The sequence below is a fragment of the Astatotilapia calliptera genome, chromosome 14 (assembly GCF_900246225.1).
Source record: "Astatotilapia calliptera chromosome 14, fAstCal1.2, whole genome shotgun sequence".
NCBI classification, from domain to species: Eukaryota; Metazoa; Chordata; class Actinopteri; order Cichliformes; family Cichlidae; genus Astatotilapia; species Astatotilapia calliptera.
This window is the reverse complement of record NC_039315.1, coordinates 38,856,061-38,879,344: the sequence shown is the minus strand read 5'-3', so window position 1 is coordinate 38,879,344 and position 23,284 is coordinate 38,856,061. Positions and strand designations below refer to the sequence as shown.

Sequence of the window (23,284 nt, the reverse complement as noted above, 5' to 3'; positions counted from 1 at the left end):
CTTTATGAAAAGGTCAAAATGAATTATTACATATTATATACATATTACATATAAAAGAATTATTGTAACATTAGAAAAGTTCATATTTATCTTCCACATCTTCCTCTGATCACCTGCAGCCTCTCATCAGTGAAACACCTCCTCCGCTCTTCTTCCCTGAAACCTGTCCAATTTCACTGTTTATTTCCACAGACTCTTTGCTCAGTTTAACTCTGTTCTGCTGCTTCTCTGCAAAACCAGCAACACATCCAGTTCTGCATGCACTCTGTCACACAGTGCCCACTCTGATCTGCTATTGTGCCAAAAAGTTGTCTCCAAAAAAGTGATTTCCGATGTTTTTGAGTGTTTTTAATGTCAATATCTTTGCTTATACGTGTCATGCCTGTAGAAGTGACATAACATTAAGTGGTTAACCTATATATACATTTTGAAAAAGGACCTGTTTTGCAAGTATCTTTATGACTCTGCCTTTATAGTACCCACTATGTGTTCTACATTATAATCAATGCAGTCCTTTTTGGCCACTTCACATATCTTTATGGAACTGTTATCTTATTATATTTGTTGTACTTTCTGCTGCCCTCTTGCCCAGATGCCTCAGTGAGTGTTTATACCTGGATAAGTGAAGGATATATAAAAGTCACTTTGCCAACAGCTGATTGCAGCTTCTACCTGGTGACAGGAATGTTCTTTTGCCTCAAAATGACTTCATATCATTTGAGAGATCACTTTTTTGCACAACCCGTTCAGGCCTGCAGTAGCCTAATTGTTCATCTGTTATTTAACTACAGTCCCTTATATGTTTGCTTATCACATTTAGCTCACTCACGTTATTACAGCATCTTTCATGACAAAATGGGGTCAACAGGACCCCCTTGGTGGTTTTACTGTTAAACATTTTATAGTAAACTGACATTTCAAAATGTTGTGACACTTTCATGTGTGGGTGATAATCCTTAGAATGAATTCTTGCCTTTGGCTTGGAACTGGAGTTGAAAGTTTGTGGCCACTATAATTACAGCTGACCAGTAGATGTTACTGGTAGGATATGTCTTTGAGGCTTTGAAGCTTTAAATCTTCAAATCTCTTTTTGGTACAATCAAGAAGAAACCTCAAACTCTCCCCACATAGTACTTTTCTGGTTATCCTGCACTTTGTATCTGTTAATATCATTGTCCAGCTTTGTGGTCTTTTTCTTAATGTTGTTGTATTTGTGTGACAGATTCAGGATCTGGCAATCCGCTGCATCCAGAAGAACATAAAGAAGAATCGTGGTGTCAAAGGCTGGCCATGGTGGAAGCTGTTCACCACTGTCAGACCTCTGATAGAGGTGCAGCTCACCGAGGAACAGATCCGTGGCAAGGATGTAAGTTTAAGCACATACACTGGTGGTACATTCCTGGTATGTATCTGAAATAAAGCCGTGTGGTGATTTAATGCACAAAAATCAGTCGCCATTTTTGTGGTGGGATGTAATATTGGTGGTTATATAAACTTTGAATAATTACTTTATTTTGTATTTTACATTCAACAGTTTTAGAAATGCCTTCTCCTTACTTCTACATGACAAATCCTGAAATTAAGACCAACCTGTGTAATGAAGGGTTTGTATCAAGTGTCACAGCTGTAATTTCTTCCGTGATATTACAGATAGCCCTGCATGTTTGATTTTGGAGTTTTAAACTGGATACCCTTCTTGCCGCAGCCCCAAAGGGGATATTCTTCTTCTTATTGTTGTTATGTTGGATTAAAACACATGGTTCAATTCAGTAAAACTGAGAAAAGCATTATTATTAAGTATATTTACACAGTGCACTAACATGTATGTGACAGGCTACTGTAAAATGCCATGTCGCGGTTTGAATTCGGACAGTCAGCATTTTCTATGAAGGCTACTCATCTATGGAAAACAGTTCCCACTCAAATCAAATCAATTACAGATCCTAAATCCTTTACAGGTCAAAGGTTACTTAAGGGTAAATCAGTGCTGTAGTCATTTTCATTAGTCATTTTATAATTTTACAAGTATCCATACTTTTCAAATTTTATTTTTCCCCCAGGTTTTCTGCTTTTTGGGGTTGTTTTTTAAAAGCTGTGTTTCACACTGAAGTCTATAGTTTTTTAATAATAGCGCAATATGGTTTTAAGTAATGCGTTTTGTAATTTGTTTGTGTATTGTGAATGTAAAAGCTCGACAAGGATTGAAAATGAGCAACTATGGGCTCTATGTGCAGCACATCAGTTTCGTGCTCCATATTGAGCTGTATTAAACTGCATTGTCTCTTTTAAATACATAAATAACTAAAACCATCTTTTGATCTTTTGCATGTTCCCTCTCAGGAAGAGATCCAGCAACTCAAGCAGAAGCTAGAGAAGGTAGAGAAAGAGAGGAATGAGCTGAGACTCAACAGTGACCGTCTCGAGAGCCGGGTAAAAATACACACACACACACACACACACACACGCACGCACGCACACACACACGCACGCACGCACGCACACACACACACACACACACACACACACACACACACACACACACACACACACACACACACACACACACACACACTGGGAGATTTGAGTTACTCCTAAACATAATCAATAGAATTCTTTAAATTTGGGATTAATACATTTAAAATTGTTAGCGGGTCGGGGATGAGTTCTTGCCCCAAGTGGAGGAGTTCAAGTATCTCGGGGTCTTGTTCGCGAGTGATGGGAGAAGGGAGCCGGAGATCGACAGACAGATTGGGGCTGCAGCTGCAGTGATGCGGACGCTGCACCGGTCCGTCGTGGTGAAGAGGGAGCTGAGTGTAAAAGCGAAGCTCTCAATTTACCGGTCGATCTACGTCCCTACCCTCACCTATGGCCACGAGCTGTGGGTAGTGAAAGAAGGAGATCGCGGATACAAGCGGCAGAAATGAGCTTCCTCTGAAGGGTGGCTGGCCTCTCCCTTAGAGATAGGGTGAGAAGTTCGGCCATCCGGGAGGGGCTCAGAGTAGAGCTGCTGCTGCTCCACATCGAAAGGAGCCAGCTGAGGTGGTTCGGGCATCTGACAAGGATGCCCCCTGGACGCCTCCTGGGTGAGGTGTTCCAGGCATGTCCCACCGGGAGGAGGCCCCGGGGCAGACCCAGGACACGCTGGAGAGATTATATCTCTCGGCTGGCCTGGGAACGCCTTGGTGTTCCCCCGGATAAGCTGGAGGAGGTGGCTGGGGAGAGGGAGGTCTGGGCTTAGGCTGCTGCCCCCGCGACCCGGCCTCGGACAAAGCGGATGAAGATGGATGGATGGATGAAAATTGTTAGCATATTTCTCAAGTGTCAGCAGACAGCTAATCTGGAGTGATGTTTGCTAACATTGGTCATCTGCATCCCTGCAGAGATATAGATTTAACTACTGAATATCATTTCAATGATTTATGATGAGTGATGATGAGAATTGTTAACTGTGTTTTAACAGGGTTATGATCCATTTCTGCTCAGTGAAAACAGTGAAGTCGTTTTTCTTGAGAAACAATCACATTTTTAAGTGACCCAAACTTTTGAGCTGTTCGGCATGGTTCTTCCTTTGTCCCTCTGAAATTCTTAACATTTGGCCTTGTTGTTCTTATATCATCCTGCTATGACATAAAGACAAATGACAACTGAAATATAAATTCTTTCTTTAGCAAGGCTTAGTTAGCATTAGTTAATTAGTTCTCATGTTTTACTTATCGGGTCCCAGATGATACCCTGTCTATTAGCTCCTAACAACAAATTTTACAATCACGAACTGACCCTAAAATAAAATCTCACAATTTTTGAGAGTTCTTCCAAGCTATACATTAATACAAGATTTGTCAATATTCACACTTCAGATCACAGAGCTGTCAGCAGAGCTGGCTGATGAGCGCAACACTGGGGAATCTGCCTCCCAGTTGCTGGAGACAGAAACTTCTGAGAGACTGCGTCTGGAGAAGGACATGAAGGACCTGCAGGTAAAGATGGAAACATACACACATGCATGTACACTGGAGAAAAGTCTTGTCACCAGCTACTATAATGCTGTATTTCCGGGCTACCTCATTTTGACTTTTACTTTGAGGTGAGCGTATTATTCATCCAGCTCAGAAAACTTGATATTTGGGCTTGTGAATGCACTTCATATTCAGGAGAGGAACACTCCTGAAATTGCACTGCTTACCTGCAGTTTGTGGTTTGCAGCGTGGGCCCCTTGAGCCAGGTAACAAAATTGTAATTCCACGTTGCTGTGTGTGCAGGACACCCTGGCTCAGGGTGTCTGTCCCATTATTCTCGTACTGTTGCTTTGACCGTGTAATGAAATTGGACATTTTTGCTTATGCATTGCAACATATACTGAATGTTGTGGTAGCAGTATTTTTGACTGTTATTTGTATTTCAAGACTGCCATTTTTGCAATAATAAATCAGATGACGAAAGAACACCAGCGTCATTTTCGCACATGAGTAGTAATGTTAAACAGTCATGACATTTACTGCTGAATTGGTTCACTGTTTATTCAGTAAAAGAGTCTAGATACCTGAAATGATCATCAAATAAGAAACAAACTACCCAGTTTTAAGAAAATGAGACTTTCAACTTTAAATATTTACACAACTAAAAACTTTGCTGTGTGTGGCAGGACCTGCAGAATTTGTTTGACTCAAAGGGGCTTTGGTAATGCTCCTTTGTCAATGACCAACAGACAGAGATAGAATGTTGAAATCAGTTTGGGTATAAGCAGTAGGAGAGAAAGAGCGAGGAAGGTAAGGCTAACTTAGTTTCGTCAGGGATGGTGGATATGCTGGACAAAGGATGCTGAACTACCAACAGGAGGAAGAGACGATGATCACAGAGAAGACTCAAGGATGTGCAGACGATTGATGTAAAAGAAGATGATAGAATGAAATTGAAGTAGATGATACCTAAAGGGAGAAGCATAACGAAGAAAATAAATAAGAACATGTGTTATATTTTAATGTAGCCAAAGTCCAAGCACTGTTCATTTCACTAAGTGATATATTTCACCCAGACCCAGTTCTGACCTCTGAGCTGTGAGCAAAATTATGTTAAGGGGACCCTTCACCTGACCCATGACCCATGACCCATGTAAACTTTTGCACACAGTTAAAAATGCTACTCAAGTCTTAACACTGTAATGGACCTTTTCAAAACCACATTCTTGATTAATCTTCGTAGAGTTTTGTTGCCATTGTTATAGAAGCTGCTTGTTATCCCTAATCCACCAGGCCAAATTTGACAGCACGAAGAAAGAGATGGAGTCTATGGAGATGGAGGTGATGGAGGCTCGACTCATCCGTGCTTCCGAACTCAGTGGAGAGGTGGATGATGATGAGACAGGTTAGACACGACCTCCCAAGCACAACAGTACTGACCAATCAGGACATAGTGATACTGATCACTCCTGGGTGTCAAGCTTCTTGTCACTAAATCAAATGAGTATAACTTATTCATAACTCTACACATTTCCAAATCCTGTTTGTACTTCCATAGATTTATAATTGCATGCAATAATTCACTTCCTCTCATTTTTATTGGTCGAGCCCCCTCAATACTAAGAGCTACATTCTAGTAAACCTATACAGTTGTTTTTGTAACTATTTTAAGGTCTATGAGGGTGTACTCCTGCAGCATCATTATATCGTGTATGTAATGTAACAAAGGGGGAAAAAACAACAAGGAACGTTAGTGGTTGCTACAGTTTCTCTTTCAGCAATTCTATCTTTCACTTGAGGCTTTCTAAATACCTAAAACGAAATTAACACTTGACAATCTCTGCACAAGCTCACATCATCAAATCATTCTTGTGGTTTGTGTTATGTTTTCTGTTCCCTAAATGGACTCTACTTCACATAGCCCTGCACAGCTGTTACAGTACCAGTTATTCCAGACTGTTAGAAAAACCCAGTGTGTGTTCTTTAGTGGGGGTGCAGGAACCGCAGGGGTAATGTCCAATCGATGCTTTGACAAAAGCCAAGAAAAATCCAATGTGAAGAAGTACATTAGAGATGGATTGGTTCAATGCAAGAAAGGAAGCAAGGACTCAGTTCATGACGCCCTGCAGGCCTGCTGCCAGCCGTCTTTGTTTGGCCTGCAGACTTTGTGAAAGAAGAATTGATTCCTCAGTGTCTCCATCTTGCAACAGCTTTTCACTTTTGTACTACAGTAAAGCAAAAATGATGTAGCACCACACTCATGGAGGGGTATTTATGCAGGACTGGAGTACATTCAGTACCTGTAGGTTGCTCCTCGTGGCTATAACTGACAATTGTATAGGTCTTACTAAAGTGCAGTTCAGAGTATTGAGGTTTGTTGGTAAAATAAGAGAATGTTGAATTAATGGACACTCGACAATTCCCTGAAGACGCTCTATAGGGTTTAGTCAGGTAACTTAGCTGGTAATTCAAGCACAGTAATAACACTGACACTGTGGGCATTTGCTAAGTCCTGTTGGAAAATGAAATCTGCATTTCAATTAAGCTTTACAATAGATGTATGAATCGCTTTAAGATATCCTTGGAGATGTTTTGCCTTGGACTAAGCAAGGTTGACTTTAGTTCGTAGCATCTAAATGTTTTTATTCTCAGCCTTTCAGAATGTCTTTTATGGCTGGATACAGTAAATACATGTGTGGTATTGAGTACATGGGGTAGCACAAGTGACAGAGCACATGATGTAGACAATAAAAGTACGAAATATCACAGGAGGAGAGTGGAAGCTGAAGTATGAGCGAGCAATCAGGGAGATCGAGTTCACCAAGAAGAGACTGCAGCAGGAGCTTGATGACAAACTGGAGGTGGAGCAGCAGAACAAGCGGCAGCTGGAGAGGAGGGTGAGTGGACACTGATACATATTTATAAACAGAATTCAAGTTTTTCTTTACAGTAAAATCTTGGGCTTTATCTTAATTATATGACTCTGATTTGCTTATTTTATTACAAAAACAGTTATTCAGTATATATATATTCTGACAATATAATGTGTCATACCAAAACATGCAACACATACTTTCATGGCTCCCAGATAACGAAGGTATAACAACATAGCTGGTTAGTTTTAAACACATTAAGAAGGGAATTAATTATTTCAGGTGATGATGTCATGAAGCTGTTTAAGTTCTTACCAGACGTGTGCATAGCTGTCATCAATGCAAACTGTGACTACTTTAAGGAATTGACAGCAAGAAAGATGATTTGCTTTGTTCACACTTTGCTAAATGGCCTTAACTGTTGTCTCTTCTGAGACTTTGATGATAGGGTGAATCTGGGTTAAATCACAAGTGACATCCTCACTTATCTGATTAGAAATTATAATTTGATTTGAGCATCTATTGCAGTAAGAGTGCTCAGCAAGTGGTAATAGTATCCTTAAGCAAAACAAACACTTGCACTCAAAGCAAGCACATTTATGACTATATAACTGAAAGCACATTGGAATAAATCCAGTTTTCTTCTTTTAATTTGAAAACGAATCTCATTCCCCACGTGGTTTTTAAGCTACAATGGTCTTAATAAGCTGTTTTAAAAACAATAAATTGCTTGCGTACTGCTTGACTGTATTTTTTATGCATTCATCAAACAGGCTTCTTAACATATTGAGGATACTTTTTGTGCAGATCAGTGACCTGGAGGCTGATTATGAGGAGTCTCAGCGAAATATCCAGCAGCTGAAGAAGAAAGCCCAGCGACTGACAGCCGAGCTGCAGGACACTAAACTTCACCTGGAGGGTCAGCAGAGTCGCAACCATGATTTGGAGAAGAAGCAGAGGAAGTCAGTACACAAACACACGCAGTCAAGTTTTACCTGTCATGTCATCACACAGTTCTATTACTTTACCTACCTCTGCCTGGTTCCTGGAAGGCCCATTAGTAATGGTGTAATAACAACAGTAATTGTAAATAAATTACAGTGTTTTATGTGTGTGTGTGTGTGTGTGTGTGTGTGTGTGTATTTTTGAAAGGTTTGACAGTGAGCTGAGTGCAGCCCAGGATGAGGTGCAGAGGGAGAGAAGCCTGAGGGAGAAACTGGCTCGAGAGAAAGACGTGCTGACCGGAGAGGTCTTCGGCCTCCGGCAGCAGCTGGAGGTCTGTGTCTCTGTGGGCTACACTGTGGCACGTTGCTTTAGTGAAGGGGTTTTTCTTTTCTTGGGACTTGGTGCGTTATTTGTGAATTATTTAGTGTCAGATACCCCAGCATTTTAAAGTTTTCTGCATCCTACTCATATTTAGATTTTGTATTTACTCGGTCACTTATTGTCTTTGAGCAGTAAAGACAATCAGTATGTTTAGATGAGCATGTGTGATCATTGTGAGTTTAAGTTTAAAGCTGCAAGAAGAAATTGTTGTTTGGGCCTCCTTTGTAGTTACCAGGATGGCTGCACAATATGATCCAAGATTATGAGGGGCCGTGCAAGCCAAAATTCATTCTTTCACTCTCACACACATACATTCTTCTTTCACACACATATACTTTCACTCTCACATAGTTTTTTTATTTTAATTTTTATATTTAGATATTTTTATTTTTATGTTTACACATATTTAACACACACATTGCAATATTTCAAGTGTCTGACAGCATGGAGGGGGGAGAAGAAACTCGAGTTCTTCAGCAAGCTATCTATGGTGTTATTTTTGTGCCACTATTCTGAGCGCAAGTTTGCAGGTGCAAGTGTTGCATTTTGAGGAGAAATTTATTTTGAGCGAAGAAAAGCTGAATTTGAGTGAACAAAATTCATTGCTGCGTGCAAAAAATGTATTTCAGTGTTTGCTATTATCCACACACACACACACACACACACACACACACACACACACACACACACACACACACACACACACACACACACACAACAGCCCCTCTCGCTCAGTTTTTGCATTTGCGCTCGCTCGCAATGTGTTGCTCGCACTCTCAACATTTCTGCCCGTGCGCGCTCAACTCTTTGTGTTACATTTGTGCCACAAAACCAGCCAATCACAGACTTGGATGCAAAAATATCTGATTGGCTGTTCTGGTCTCCAATCAGCTCGAGATGACGAAATGCAATATCCCAGAATCCATTTCGTCCAAAACTCAAACGAGGCAGTGGCGGAGGAACCGAGTGGCGGAGTTTGAAACATTACTCTGTCTGGGTCACAAAATAAACTTTTAAGATATTTTCATGCGAGAATGGTGCTGTGTAAACTTCTAATACCTGCTCGATTCATCAAGACATCACATATTTGCATAAGTGCTCTGACGTTTTTAGAGATGCCTGTTACCCACCAGCTGACCGGGTGGTCGCTCGGGTTAAACATAATATATAAGGCTCAACTGACAAAAAAATCACCGACTACACCACCAGGTATTATAGGAAAAACCATAAAGCCTGTGAACTAAAACAAACGCTGTTGTGACAGTGACGTACACGGTCTTGTTGGTATATATGTATGATTTGTATCACCTTCATGTTTCCAAACCAATATCATGAGCAGCAGCTTTTACAGCTGTGGCTCCAGCAAACATCAGCTGATACTAGAAATTAATTTTAAATAAATTCTAACAACAGCTGATCAAGCTTGAACGTGCTGCTGTTGTTGTTTAGCGCAACATCCGCTGGTTTCCTGTTTCTGGCGCAAAGTGGGCGATAAACAAACAAGAGAGATTGAAGTAGCAACAGGAGAGGGAGGGAGAGAGATTGAGGGGAGAAGAGGCAGCTGTGCAACGTAAAGACAGAATAACTCCAGCTTTGTCTTTTTTTCATTCTAGCTGAAGTATGGGACCAATCGCGTTAAGCACGAGCAACACATTGCTCTCTTCTCTTCACTCAAAATAAATTTCTCCTCAAAATGCAACACTTGCACCTGCAAACTTTTTTTTACTTGCGCTCAGAATAGTGGCACAAAAATAACGCCATAGATAGCTTGCTGAAGAACTCGAGTTTCTTCTCCCCCCTCCATGCTGTCAGACACTTGAAAGTGACCTGCGCGTGCTTCCAGCCAATCACAGCGGTACAGACACCCAGCCTTCCGTTTCCACTACACTCTTTCATTCACATACATTATTCTCTTCATACATATATTTTCTTCAGACATGTAAGCATTCTCTTCTTACAAATATATATTATTTGGGAGATTAAATGCATATTGAATGCATGTAAATGAGAGCAAAATGTAGGAATGCATAAATGAAAATGCATGTATGTTAGAGTGAAAATTTGTGAATATGTACATTAAAATACATGTATAAGAGAACACAATATTGTAATGTGTGTGTTAAATATGTGTAAACATAAGAATAAAAATATCTAAATATAAAAATTAAAATAAAACTATGTGAGAGTGAAAGTATGAATTTTGGCTTGTACGGCCCCTCATACAAGACTGTACATTTTTATTCTAATTGCGTGTCTAACTCATGCCAAGTCTACAATTTTTATCCACGGAAACTTGTAGCTCTTGATTGCAGTTGTAATATATTGTAAAGACCTCCAGCTTCATACTGTGCTTGTTACAGAGAACAAGCTTGTCATTTTAACTTGTAATTGTAACTTCCCTTTTGTGTGTTTCCACTTTGTGGCTATGTGTAGAGCAGAGTATCTCAACTTTTCCCCATCGTGCACATGTGGCAGTTCCCTTTTCTGTGTTCTGACTCTAATCACCTGTCCTGCAGGACAAAGACCTGGAAGCTTGTGCAGTCAACCTGAAGCTGGAGCAGCTGGAGGCCGAGCTGCAGGATCTCAACTCCCAAGAATCAAAGGATGAGGCATCACTGGCCAAGGTCTGTCCTATTCCTCTTTTAGTTAGTCAAACCATCCACTCCATCTGTTTGTGCCAGTCCACACCCACAAAAAATCAAAACTGTTCTTTGTCTGTTCAACTAAAATAGATATATGATGGTGCATTCATTTATTAATTGAATATCAGGTATTCATTTTGGAACATCATTTTTTTTCTATGCAGGTGAAGAAGCAGCTTCGTGATCTAGAGGCAAAGGTGAAAGACCAAGAAGAAGAGCTTGATGAGCAGGCTGGTACCATCCAGATGTTGGAGCAGGTACACACGAAAAAGGAAAAAACTAAAAAAACTCCAATTAAAGCTGTATTTTTGCTTAGTAAATTTTTTTAATTTATATTCCCAAAAAGCTGGTCCTGTTCATCTGGACGTAGCGTCTTCAGTGGGAGAAACGTTTCATCACTCATTCAAGTGACCAATTCACTTTCTCGGATCATGAAGTCATCCAAGTGATGTCATTTGTGACGAAACGTTTCTCCCACTGAAAACACTACGTCCAGATGAACAGGACCAGCTTCTTGGGATTTCCTTAACTGGATGATATTTTAAGGCTGTTTTTAGACGAGTATTAAGGATGGTAGTCATGCTTTTTAGATTACAAAGATGACAGTTTGGAACAAAAAGGACATTAAGTGTGCATCCACATCCAAGTCCAGTATCCTGCAACTTTAAAGAAAGTTTTCAAAATCTGCACCAAAATGTAATGATTCTTGTTTTTGTACACATTCAACTCCTTCTGAAAGTCATGCTAGTATATTGCTAGTATATTTTGTGAAATATGAATGGCATTGGACACATACCTCCATCAAGGCAAAGACGGAACATTAACATTATGCTTCTTTAAGCCACAGTGAGTCCAGAGCATCTGGTCTGTGTTTCTTTCAGGGTAAGCTACGTCTTGAGATGGAGATGGAGCGCTTGCGTCAAACCCATTCCAAGGAGATTGAGAGCAAAGATGAGGAAGTGGAGGAGATCAGGCAGTCATGTAGCAAAAAGGTGAGAAAGTGCTTTTTCACATTTTGTAACACTTGTCAGCAAGTGTTTAGGAGAAGCAGGATTAAAATTTGTGGTTTTAGGCACAGCTAGAGACTAGATCCAGAGACACTGATGGAGAAATTAGCTGTAAGGGCATGCACAGCAAAGGATAAATGAAATGATGACAACAATATGACAAAATCCAATCAAGCTGCTATCAATTCAGTGTTGTTTATGGGAGGTTTCTAGACACCACAGAAAACCGTTGAACTAACATGTACCCTGTTTTAAATGTTTTTCCTTGATGCTTGACTTTGTGTGCACATTTCTTTTAGGTGCACAGCACTTCAGAGAACAGCTATTGTTTTTAAATGTGCAATAGAATTAAAAATGGTGGATTTGACTTGACTCACAGGGTAGGATCAATGTGTAATTAATCAAACCCTTACTAATAGCCTTCACTTCTTGAAATACTCTGAAAGGTTTGAGAAAAAAAGTCCTTTCTTTTTTGAGATTATAAACTTAACTCACCAAGAATCCAGAAACTACCAAGATGAATTAAATGACACAAGATGTTAAATGGACTGGTGCTAGTACCTGCCTCAGTCACCCATTCGCACTCATTCATATAACCAACGTGCACCTAAATGCTGTTGTATCTTGTCCAAGGATGTTTTGGCATATGACACATTTCCATGTACACATAGGTGACAATGGGGGAAAAAGGTGTTCATACGGTGTTGGGCTATTACATGTTACATGTCACAAGAACATGTAACATCTGCATCTCATGGGTCTCTGCGGGCCTAATGAGGCACCGTTTTCCCAAAAGTAATTCCCTCATTTGTCGTTTCAGTGATGGTGGTGGAGAGCGCCGTCAATCTTGTCCACAATTCTTCAATAAATGTTCAGTTGGCAGTCTAATAGCTGAAGGCCATAGCACACGATTCCCACTGTTGGCATACTCAAACTGTTCAATGACAGGGCATTATGATCCCAGTTTCACTTTGTATTGATTTGCAGTGACCTCTCTTTCTAAGTGAACAAATTGAGCCAAACCAGCTTTTATTGACTATTGCTGGCATGTGAAAATAATATGTTAATATGGTGACTGTGTAAAAGGTTCTTGAACAGTTGCATTACGACTGTGTGTGTGTCTGTTTGTGTAGCTAAAACAAATGGAAGTCCAGCTTGAAGAGGAGTATGATGAGAAGCAGAAGGTGCTGAAAGAGAAGAGAGAGCTGGAGTCGAACTTTCTGTCTGTACAGGACCAGGTAAATACAATGAACACAGTGCAATGCAACCGGAGCAGCATCTGTAAAAAAAGAAATAAAACTGTAAGCAAATATCTGACATGACCTGAGGTTTTAGCAAAATTTGGCCTTGTGGACATAGCAGAAGAAAATTTACATATCTGATTGCAGATCCAATTTTATATGAGTATGGGCAAATAAATTAAACTTAACAAGTTGTGTGAGGTGTTTATGTTTAAAATGAGCTGTGTTATCAAGGGATGTAAGCATCACTCATTTCGTTTCATGATATTCTTTTAGACTACATTTTTTAGACATTTTTTAGACATTTTTGCAAATGTATGCTAAGGTAATAATTCATTTGTTTATTCAAACATACTTAAAACATTTGTAATGCAAAGAATATTGTCTTTAGTAAGTAAGAAACTACTAAAGTTTATCTAGTAGTTAAAATTGTTACTTTCTTCGTATGTAGTGTTTCACTGTAGCCAAATTTAATTTATCAATTCAGAAATTTCAGTTTTTTCAGAAAGTTCTATGTATGCTAGATAATCTAAGGATTCTTCCTTTAATGATAAAACACACTGTGTATTACTATAACTACTATAACTACCATAACTTGTCCCACTCAGTCAGTTGAGTCACACTTTGGTCATCTTGGTTCCCAGGTGAGAGGTGGTGACATAGAGGTTGAAAAGCGCTTGAGGAAGGACTTGAAGAGAACCAAGGCTTTGCTAGCAGATGCCCAGATCATGTTGGACCACATAAAGAATAACGCACCCAGCAAGAGGGAGATCGCCCAACTCAAGAATCAGGTACAGCCACAACTTCATAAATTACTGACAGCAGCAGTTTCAAAAACATGCTATCATCTGTGGCTTGTGGGAAAATGGAAAGACCCCTAATCTAAGTAGATAGTAGTATTTATTTATTGTCATTGTCAAGAACAATGAAATTGCGTTTGGGGCTTCCATACAACCCCAAAAAAGAAGAAAATAATAAATACCCCTTAAAACCCAAGTGTACATATTTAACCCAGTGTGACTCCAATGCAATAAGACAATCCTTAGCAATAATGTTCGTAGAAATTCAGACAAAGACCTGAGAAACATGACAAAATACAACAATGCAACCCATTCAATATTATTGTACTGTGAGATATGATATCAGATATGATAGTTATCTATTTAAGAAAGAGGGGGAAGAGAATAAAGATATGATGCACCAATGCAGACCAGTTCATCATATCTAGATAGAAAACCACCAAAGAATGAAAGAAGTCAAATACTGACACCAGCACATTTACATGTCAACACATTTTATGCTCCTGTTATGGTAATTAGCATAATCTTGGATTATTTTTTGTGACAGTTTTTCAGGCTTTAAGCTGTAAAACACCCCCTGATGTGATTGAGTTATGACTCAAAGCATTCATGTCTGTGGCCTCACTTCAACTCCCCTGTGCCTTCTTACGGGACTGAACCGTCTGAAAACCTCTGATCCAAAGCAGAAGATTTTCCAAATAAAGCCCAGCCACCTGGATTCTTGACTGGGACCAGAATCCATTAAAAAACTGTAATATATCTACTGGGATACTAACTGTGAAGTCGTCCTGAGCTCATTCTTTTCCTCAATGTCTGTGTGTTTCAGTTAGAGGAGTCGGAGTTCACCTGTGCAGCTGCAGTTAAAGCTAAAAAGTCCATGGAGGTGGAGATTGAAGACCTACATGTTCAGATGGAGGACATTTCCAAAACGAAACAGGCGGTCAGTACAGCTCACTGGATTTCCTTCTCAGCCTTTAGAAGGAGAATTTTCAGCATGCAGTCTTAGGTGAAGGTTAGGATTCTTCCTAAGAAAAAGCTAAAGCTGTCTCAACCATGTAGGGCATTTTCTTTAAGATGTCATCTGTGGTGGTAGACGGGTATCAGTAGATATGTTGAATCTCTACTTTTAGCCAGAGATTAGTGAGAGATTGAAGACATACCTGTTTCCTGTGAGACCCCTCTGAGCTCATCTTACTCTTTCTGGTCCTCTTTTTAAAATTTTTTTAAATATATTTACATATAAAGACAATATAATTTTCATGAAGAGATTTTTCTTAGTCACTGCAAAATACAACTCTCTTCTTCTTCTAAGAAGCCATTTTTAGCTCCTTAGTTTTTTTCTTAGTTTGCTCCTGTCAGAAACGCTCATAATCTGTTTTGACCTTTATATTTTCTGTCCTTTTCGGAATGACTTATCTTACGTTAAGCCCGGTTCCCATGATAATCTGGTTTTCACACATCGGTCAGAGTGTGTTTTCTCCTTTCTCCAATGTTTCTCTTGCCTGTCATTTACTCTACTCTTACTCTCTGTCTCTGTGAAGTTTAATCTCCTTCTGGTTCTTCTCCTGCCTGTTGAAAAGAAACGACTGTCTATCACACAATGGTTGTTCACATATTGCTAAAACCAATTTAAATAACAAAAAGATTAACTTTAATTTTAGGTGAATATTATGCCATTATAGTCAGTCAAATCGTGGAAGGATGGATGGAATTAATGAACGGATGGCTTTACATATCAATACTTAATCATATAATTATATAATAAAATGTTCCTTTGGCTTTCTATTAATCTGCCAAACTTGTGAAGCCTGCTGCACACTTCTAGTCTTTTATTGATTTCATTGCACACTGTACTTGAAGCCAGATGTAGAGAGGTGCAAGGTCAGGAATTTGTTTGTACTGAAGGTGGTTTGAAGAGTTTTAGCTTCTGGTAGTTTCTGCATTTTCACATAATCACTATAGAGTGTTGAGTGTAGAGTGTATGTATTATGTAGAAGAAGCTTAACTTCTACATAATTCTTTATAGTCAATGAGCAAAAAAATGAAATGAAAAAAGTAAAGAAATCAGTATAAATATATATTAATTACACTGCGTTACAGAAACAGCTGATCAGTTGTAAGAAGAGAAAAGTGTCATATAAATACCAGTTAATTCTAATACACCTGTGTTCAGCTGTTTTTATTCTTTTATTCATGCTGCACTCTGTGTGGGTATTTTTAGCTTTCTGCAGTCCTTCCTGGCTGGACGTGTAATATATTATTACTTCCAGTGCCCAACGTACCCTTTCCCCAGAGCAGTGGTGGAAAACGTTTTACTGCTCCCATGTTTGCTTATGGGTCCAAAAAAAAGGTTTTACCTTTTATATTTTTAAATATTAATATAAAGGTTTATTATTTACAATCTTCATCATCTAAATCTGCAAAATAATAAGCTAGTAAACCAGACGACAAGAAAAAAAGCATAATTAATTTAGTGTTTCTAGTTCCCAGGTGAACTCGTAACTGGGCTTGGTGAAAATAGCCACTGGCACGAACAGGCCAGCAGGTGGCTACAAAACTGGCCCCACACGTTTTTTTCTTATTTTATTTCGACGTCACCATGAAAATAATAGAAATTAGATTCTGGTGACTCTTTGTTCAGCTAGCCAACTGTGACCACCAGATGGCAGTAAATTACAGGATGAGTTCAAAGAAGCAACATGAGATCATTTGTGGAGCAGTACAGTTTAATCGATACCTATTTTTAGATTTCACTGGGCAGGCAGTGCTTGCCTTGCTTGTCCTGATGTATAAACTGGAAGAAATGGCACTGAACATTCACTTCAGTTGCTAATTATTTCTAATTAGTGTCATCGTGAATGCAGGTTAATGAAGAGCTTCGCTGAGAATTCAGCTGCATGAGCATTTAGATTGAGCCAACACAGTTAAATCTGGACAAGATAAAAGGTTTTTGTATTAACTGAATTGGCAGAGAAACCCAGGTCATAGTTTGGAAAACGTCAGAGTACCCTATGTACACCGAAACACCACATTTCATATTCACACACTCTTTCAAAAATACTTTTGAATGAACAGCCGACTGGCAAAAAGGAGAGAAGATACAGTGTAATCAAAAGGCGATTTCTTAGTCTTTAGTTTATTTTGTCACACTTGTATGTTTCAGATCAACAAAGAGCATTTTGTATTTGATAAAGGGAACTTGTGTAAATACAGTACATGTATTTTCTTACTTTTCATTTTATTTATTATTACTATTACTTGAAAAAGGTTCTCCAAACCTACCTGACCCTGTGTGAAAAAGTAATTATTACCAACCTAATAACCAGTTGTCTGAATCTTTGCAGCAAGGACTGCGATCAAGTGTTTGATATTGGTGGCAATGAGCCATTCATAGTACAGCGGAGGAATTTTGGCCCACTCTTCTTTAATTCAGTGACATTGGAGAGTTCTTGAACGTGAAAGGCCTCTTTAAGGTTATGCACAGCCATATCAATCTGATTTAATTCTAAATTTTCTTTAGACAACTCCAAAACCTTTATTTTGCTTTTTGTTGAGCCATTCAGAGGTGGACTTCTTGTCGTATTTTGGATCATTGTACTGCTGCATAGCCCAAGGGTGCTTGTGCTTTAGGGCACAGACAAATGGCCACCATTCTCCTTCAGGATTTTGAGGTAGAGAGCAGAATTTATGGCTAAATCAATTTGTGGACGGCAAGTGGTCCGTCACACTATCCCACCATATTTGCCTCTTGAAGTCTGTTTCTTACAGATGAATCATGAACTCCTGACCTTAAATGAGACAGGTGAGGCCTGCAGTTCCTTAGCTGTTGTTCTGGGTTCGTTTGTGACCTCCTGGATGATTTGTTGGTGCGCTCTTGGAGTAACTTTAGTCGGCTGGCCACCCTTGGAAAGGTTTATTATTTTTCCAGGTTTTCCCTATTTGTGGATAATGGTGCTCGAAGTGGTTTGCAATCATTTCCGGAGTGATAGATGTCAGTTACTTTCTCTGTGGCATGGTGGTTATCACTGTTGTCTTGAATAAGAATAACCAGAAGAGAATGAGTGGATTATTTTAATAGGTTAATGCATAATGTTCTTCCTCTTCAGACTTACTCACAGTATGTGTTAAATTAGAATGTGTTATGGCCTCTGTCCCTCTACCCTGGATGTCTTAGCCGTCATTTGTTCTTTCTCAGGTTGTTTGGCGAACGTTGAGAAGTGTTGTACTGCAGAAAATATTCATCTTGGGATATTAATACTGCTTAACTGTTTTGACAGAATGTGTAATCTATTCAGTAAAATGTGAAGGAGGAGTATATAAGATGAGATAAGGAATCAAGATCACTGTGCCAGCAGCTGTTTGTTTTTGAAATGGTATCTTTGAGAATGACCTCTTCATGCACCCAGCATGCTGGAAAAGTAAAAGGCTGTGAGAACCGATAACACAAACTGTAATTACATAAATGGAGGATTTTTTATGCAGCCCTAACTACATGACACACTGCAATTCAGTAGAAATAAAATCATGCAAATGACATTTCTTTTAGATGGCTGCCGCTTGCATGCTTCTCCCATTGTAATTGCAGTGTTTTGAGAAAATTGTCACACATGTTTTCAACAGCTTTATTTTTCCACAAAGAGCTTCTAGCAATCTGAGAGGGAAAATAAAAGAGAGAAAAAAACAAAGAGCCCGGCCATGTAATTGGGCTGAAATTACACTAACAGTCTATTGTTAAATGAGAGTTTGATGCTGGTTACTGGCACTTTTTTCAAGTATCCATCACATGCTCCAGAGATGGAGATGCATTCGCAGCTTTTATCAGCACTCAGCACTGATAAAAGCACTCAACAGTGGATTAAAAAAAGAAAGTGTGATATGTAAATGAATTTGCCCCAGATTCCGCATGGATATTTTTAGTGCATCAAGTGCATCTTGGTACACCTAAGCACTCGGTGCTTTCAATAAAAATAAATATAAAAATAAAATGAAATCTTAGTTTTATGATCTAAACCCCGATTTTGAAGCTATGGATGTTTGGATCATTCTCTATCCCATTAGACTGTTTTTCACTAAGGGCTGAGTGTCACTAGCTCTTTGCGTTAACTCTGTGCCTAAATTGATTTGTTAACATTTTCACATAGTCACATTAGTCATGATTTATTGATCCATTGCCCTGCACCAACAACCTCTCCTCTTATTTTGTATATTATCCCAGTTATTACAAAAATAGGATTATTTCAGCACAGTTCCCAGGCTGCCAGTCTCTTAATTAGGTATGTTGGTTATATCAGGGAGCTTGGATAACCTCTGCTGAGTTCTGTGATTAGAGCAGCATATGTAGGCTCTATGTCAGCCACATCATCGGGACTGCATTGTGGCCATTCACAGATTTAGCCAGTCACGCAGTCCATTGGAACAACTGTTGCAGATGACGTGTGGAGCCCAAGATTTATCCTGGTCATCCAGCAGACAGCCAAAGCACAATTTGTAGGTCTTCTTAAGGTTTGTGGTAATTGGGTGACGCTGTGCTTCAGTCATGAATGAACCACACACGTAACAGAAACTGTCTGGATGATTAATACAATCTCTAGACATGGTAACAACTAAAATCAATCACAATTAATGCTGTCTATAACAAACACGGGGAACTGTTGTTAAATCTGGTAATACTAATTATTTTACACTAATTATCTCAGTCTGAATGGATCCAGTCTTTTGGAGAGGGCTGGACTCTGTTCCAGTCTGGAGGCAGCTGGCAGGGATGAGCATTTTCGTATCCCCCTGAGTGTGCTTCCTGTACATTGGGAATTTTGCGAGCAGATCAGAGGATTGTTTCCCTGCAACTTCAGATGTCCTACTGTCTTACTGGGAGACCCCAGTGCTCATGTGAGCAATCACAGCGAGACCTGAAGGACAGTGTGAGGAAAAGCCTGTAAGATGGTGTTATTAGACCTGTGCACATAACAGTTTGTCTGTAATGAACACCGTCTTTGAAGGATGTCCATAAGATCATGTGGCATCAGGACATGTGTTCTCGGTGCAGGTCAATTTTGTATGATTGTGACGATAAGATTTGTAATCTTATCGTCCACTCTGTCATATGTTCTGGACACTTGGGTGAAGAGAGGACCTGATCACCGCCCAGTGATGAGTTGGATGAGGTGACGAGGGATGATGTCGGACAGACTTTGCACACCAGAAAGTTATTGTGATGGTGTATTGTGAGCAGTGTCTCTGGATCAGGGAGAAGTGACTGCCCCAAGTGGAGGAGTTTAAGTATCTTGGAGTCTTCTTTATGAATGACAGGAGAAAGGAGCAGGAGATTGACCGATGAACTGGGCCTCTGCTACTTTGATGCTGACAACCTCACTTATGGTCATGAACTCTGGCTAATGACTAAAGAATTAGATTGTGGATATAAACTGCAGAAATGAGCTTTCTGCAAAGGGTCACTGGTCTCTCCTGTAGATTTAGGGTGTCTACACACATTTTATGTTAAAGATGGTACATCTGGTGCGAAAGATGCATAAGAAAGTTTACTTGCTCATTTAAAAAGATCTTAAAAAGCTCTGAATTTTAGAAACCACTCTTGTTACTTATCCAGTTCCAGATGCCCGTTAATGGGATTCATCATAATGCAGAAATACTGCACAGTGAGTAATGTTAATGTGTAATCAGTATTGTGAGCCATTTTATCTCCACTCGCTTTCCAACATTCTTTTATATTTTCATTCATTTTACTTTGAAATATATTCTGCAACATCTTAAATTTCTCTTTTGGTAGTGTTGTTTTACAACATAGTAACTGATAATAATAGATTAATAGATGTTACTTTGAGTAATTGGACATGCAATATTGTGAAAAGGTATTTATGCCCTCCCCGATTTCTTTCTTTCTTTTTGCAAATTTTAATATTAGAAAAAGTTAATCTGAGTAAATGCACAATGAAAATGTTAGATAATGATTTAATTTATTAAGGATATAAAGTTTTCAATCCTACCTGCTGTTGTGTGTAAATTTACTATAATGATCAGAAACATTTACGTGCAAGAAATATACAACTAACTAAAAAAAAAAAATCAAGAAGTGTGCAGATATTTTTCATGGCATTGAATAGGACAGAGAATTGTATAGGATCTCCTACCTCATCTAAATCTTGTGAAGACAGTTAAATTTTTTATTTCTGGGGAAGCAGTTGCCTTCTTGCTCTGTAGATCTTTGGCATATCTTTTTTTTTTTTCAGCTGGAGGAGCAGCTGAGTCGTCTGCAGAGAGAGAAGAATGACCTGCAGTCAAGAATGGAGGAGGACCAAGAGGACTTCAATGAGCTGATGAAGAAACACAAGGCTGCTGTGGCCCAGGTATGATTTCTTTCTTGTTTAATGTACACTGGCAATAAAAAGTTTGTGATCCATTTCAAATGATCATTAAATCCAATAAAATGTTGCTTCATGCCTTGTTTTCCATTTTTGGGGGTTTCAGTCAGCTCAGAACCTGGCTCAGATCAGTGACCTTCAAGCCCAGCTTGAGGACGCCCTAAAGGAGAAGCAGGAAATTCAAGAGAAGGTAGATGATGACTTTTGTTCTTGGCATAAAAATGGAGAAGTGGCATGGTCAGCCAGGCTTTACTCTGTCTAAGAACAGAAAATGGGAATAATAATAATAATAATAATAATAATAATAATAATAATAATAATAAATGGTAGAGATGCAAGCAGTATGTTTTTGCTCTATTTGAGCACTCAAGTTCTCCAAACGTGTGAAAAGATGGGAAAGGAGTAGCATAATTAAAAAAAACAAAACAAAACAGGAGGATAGAGTAAGTGAACAGAAATTCAGTCCTTTCATCATCAAAACATAAAAATAAAAAAATAAAAATTTTGAATTAGAGACTCTTTAAAAGTCAAATGTGAACAATTTAGGTGGATCTGTTTTGGGGATATTTCATCTTCCAGAGGACTCCATTAGGTCTTTATGGTTAGTCAAGTTTTGCAGCGCTCACTTAAATATGGATAGCTTAATTCAAACAGTGGGTTGGTTTACCTTTTGTGTTTGGTAGTACAACCAGTGTAAAACTAGGAAAATCTTGACACCCAATAATTTTTCTGTATCATATTGTATGCCAGGGGTCAGCAACCTTTCTGATGATGAGTGCCATTTAAAATTTCCTCAGAAGTCAATGTGCCATATAATTGCATTAGCAATAAATTTAATAACGCTCTATACTAACAGTTAGACACTATATAGAACAACTTTATAGAAATATATTTGTTCGCAGATGTTGGCAGCTATCAGCGAATAGTTATCAGCTATTTTGAAACAAAAAAAAAAAGAGACTTCTTATCCATAACAAGAACTCCATAACAGCAAATGAACTGTACAACAGAAAATGCAAATTCTATTTATAGTATCCTCACAACAATGATAAGAAAAATAAACTGTGCCAATATGGCATGTTTGTTAATACAGGGATACACATGTTAATGTGATCTCTGGTCTCCCACTCAGAGACACAGGTCTCCGAGTGCCCAGCATTCAGACGGCTACCTGAGGACTCTCTTCGTGTGAGAGAAAATCTGCTCACACAGATATTAGAGCCAAATACTGTCAATAATGCCTCTGCAATGTTCTGAGGACAGTTAAACTAGTCAGGTAGTGATGTCCAGCAGGTGAACATGCAGCTCCATGAACACATACAGCTGTGGATTCCAGCTGAGTTCGTAGTTCTGCAAACTTTGACCCCTACAGAGTCTAGCTTTTCAGTTCAATCAGCTGCATTTCGATGTCCTCTGTGTCCAGCCAGTTGATGTGAGACAAATCCAGCTGCTCATTAAAGCTTTCTGGTTTGATCAGAAAAAAACCATTGGTCCATACACCTGCATTGTGAATTCTGTCTCGAGTCTACGGATTTCCGTGGTGCTGATGCTGCGCTGAGCGGACAGCTCCTGAAGCATTTGAAGTGTTGGAATGTGGAAATTTCAACATCGCTCGAAAAAACTGCCAGCTAGCAACGTCCCTCTCACCGGTTATGTTTTTTTTAGCCAATTACAAGTAGAATCTGGTAGTTGGGGTTGTTAGCTAAGATACCGTCATTAAGAAGAGGCACGACTAATGTATCTATGCAAGCTAATTTGCGATGTGCACCGCTGGTGTGGCCATTTATTTTTTAATACATCTGCTCAAATTAATTAACTGCGTGTCGTGCACAGGGCTGGACTGGGACAAAAAATCGTCCCGGGCATTTTGACTAGAGATCGGCCCACCAGGTATTAAAGCCATAAAGCCTTTGAATGAAAACAAACGCTGTTGTGACAGTGATGCACAGTCTTGTTGGTATATATGTATGATTTCTATACATTTTACATCAGATAAAAACTTTGGTTGTAAGCTTCAGATAATTATTTAATAACAGCCAGACATTTTAAATGAAAATAAGAAA

At 39.1% G+C, this 23,284-nt stretch overlaps 1 protein-coding gene across 11 annotated transcripts in view; it reads left to right on the top strand.

Annotated features, from left to right (window-relative positions):
• The window catches only part of myo18ab (myosin XVIIIA b), a 131,826-nt gene that overhangs the window by 83,244 nt on the left and 25,298 nt on the right, over positions 1-23,284 (top strand). For all 11 annotated transcript variants that reach the window (XM_026192025.1, XM_026192024.1, XM_026192028.1 and 8 more), the window contains 15 exons: positions 1,223-1,366; positions 2,341-2,430; positions 3,858-3,977; positions 5,250-5,361; positions 6,726-6,853; positions 7,637-7,791; positions 7,982-8,105; positions 10,672-10,779; positions 10,962-11,054; positions 11,679-11,789; positions 12,938-13,042; positions 13,690-13,836; positions 14,672-14,785; positions 21,090-21,206; positions 21,328-21,411. In XM_026192025.1, coding sequence (XP_026047810.1) covers positions 1,223-1,366; positions 2,341-2,430; positions 3,858-3,977; positions 5,250-5,361; positions 6,726-6,853; positions 7,637-7,791; positions 7,982-8,105; positions 10,672-10,779; positions 10,962-11,054; positions 11,679-11,789; positions 12,938-13,042; positions 13,690-13,836; positions 14,672-14,785; positions 21,090-21,206; positions 21,328-21,411 — 1,752 coding nt within the window. The remainder of the gene's footprint in view (positions 1-1,222; positions 1,367-2,340; positions 2,431-3,857; positions 3,978-5,249; positions 5,362-6,725; positions 6,854-7,636; positions 7,792-7,981; positions 8,106-10,671; positions 10,780-10,961; positions 11,055-11,678; positions 11,790-12,937; positions 13,043-13,689; positions 13,837-14,671; positions 14,786-21,089; positions 21,207-21,327; positions 21,412-23,284) is intronic.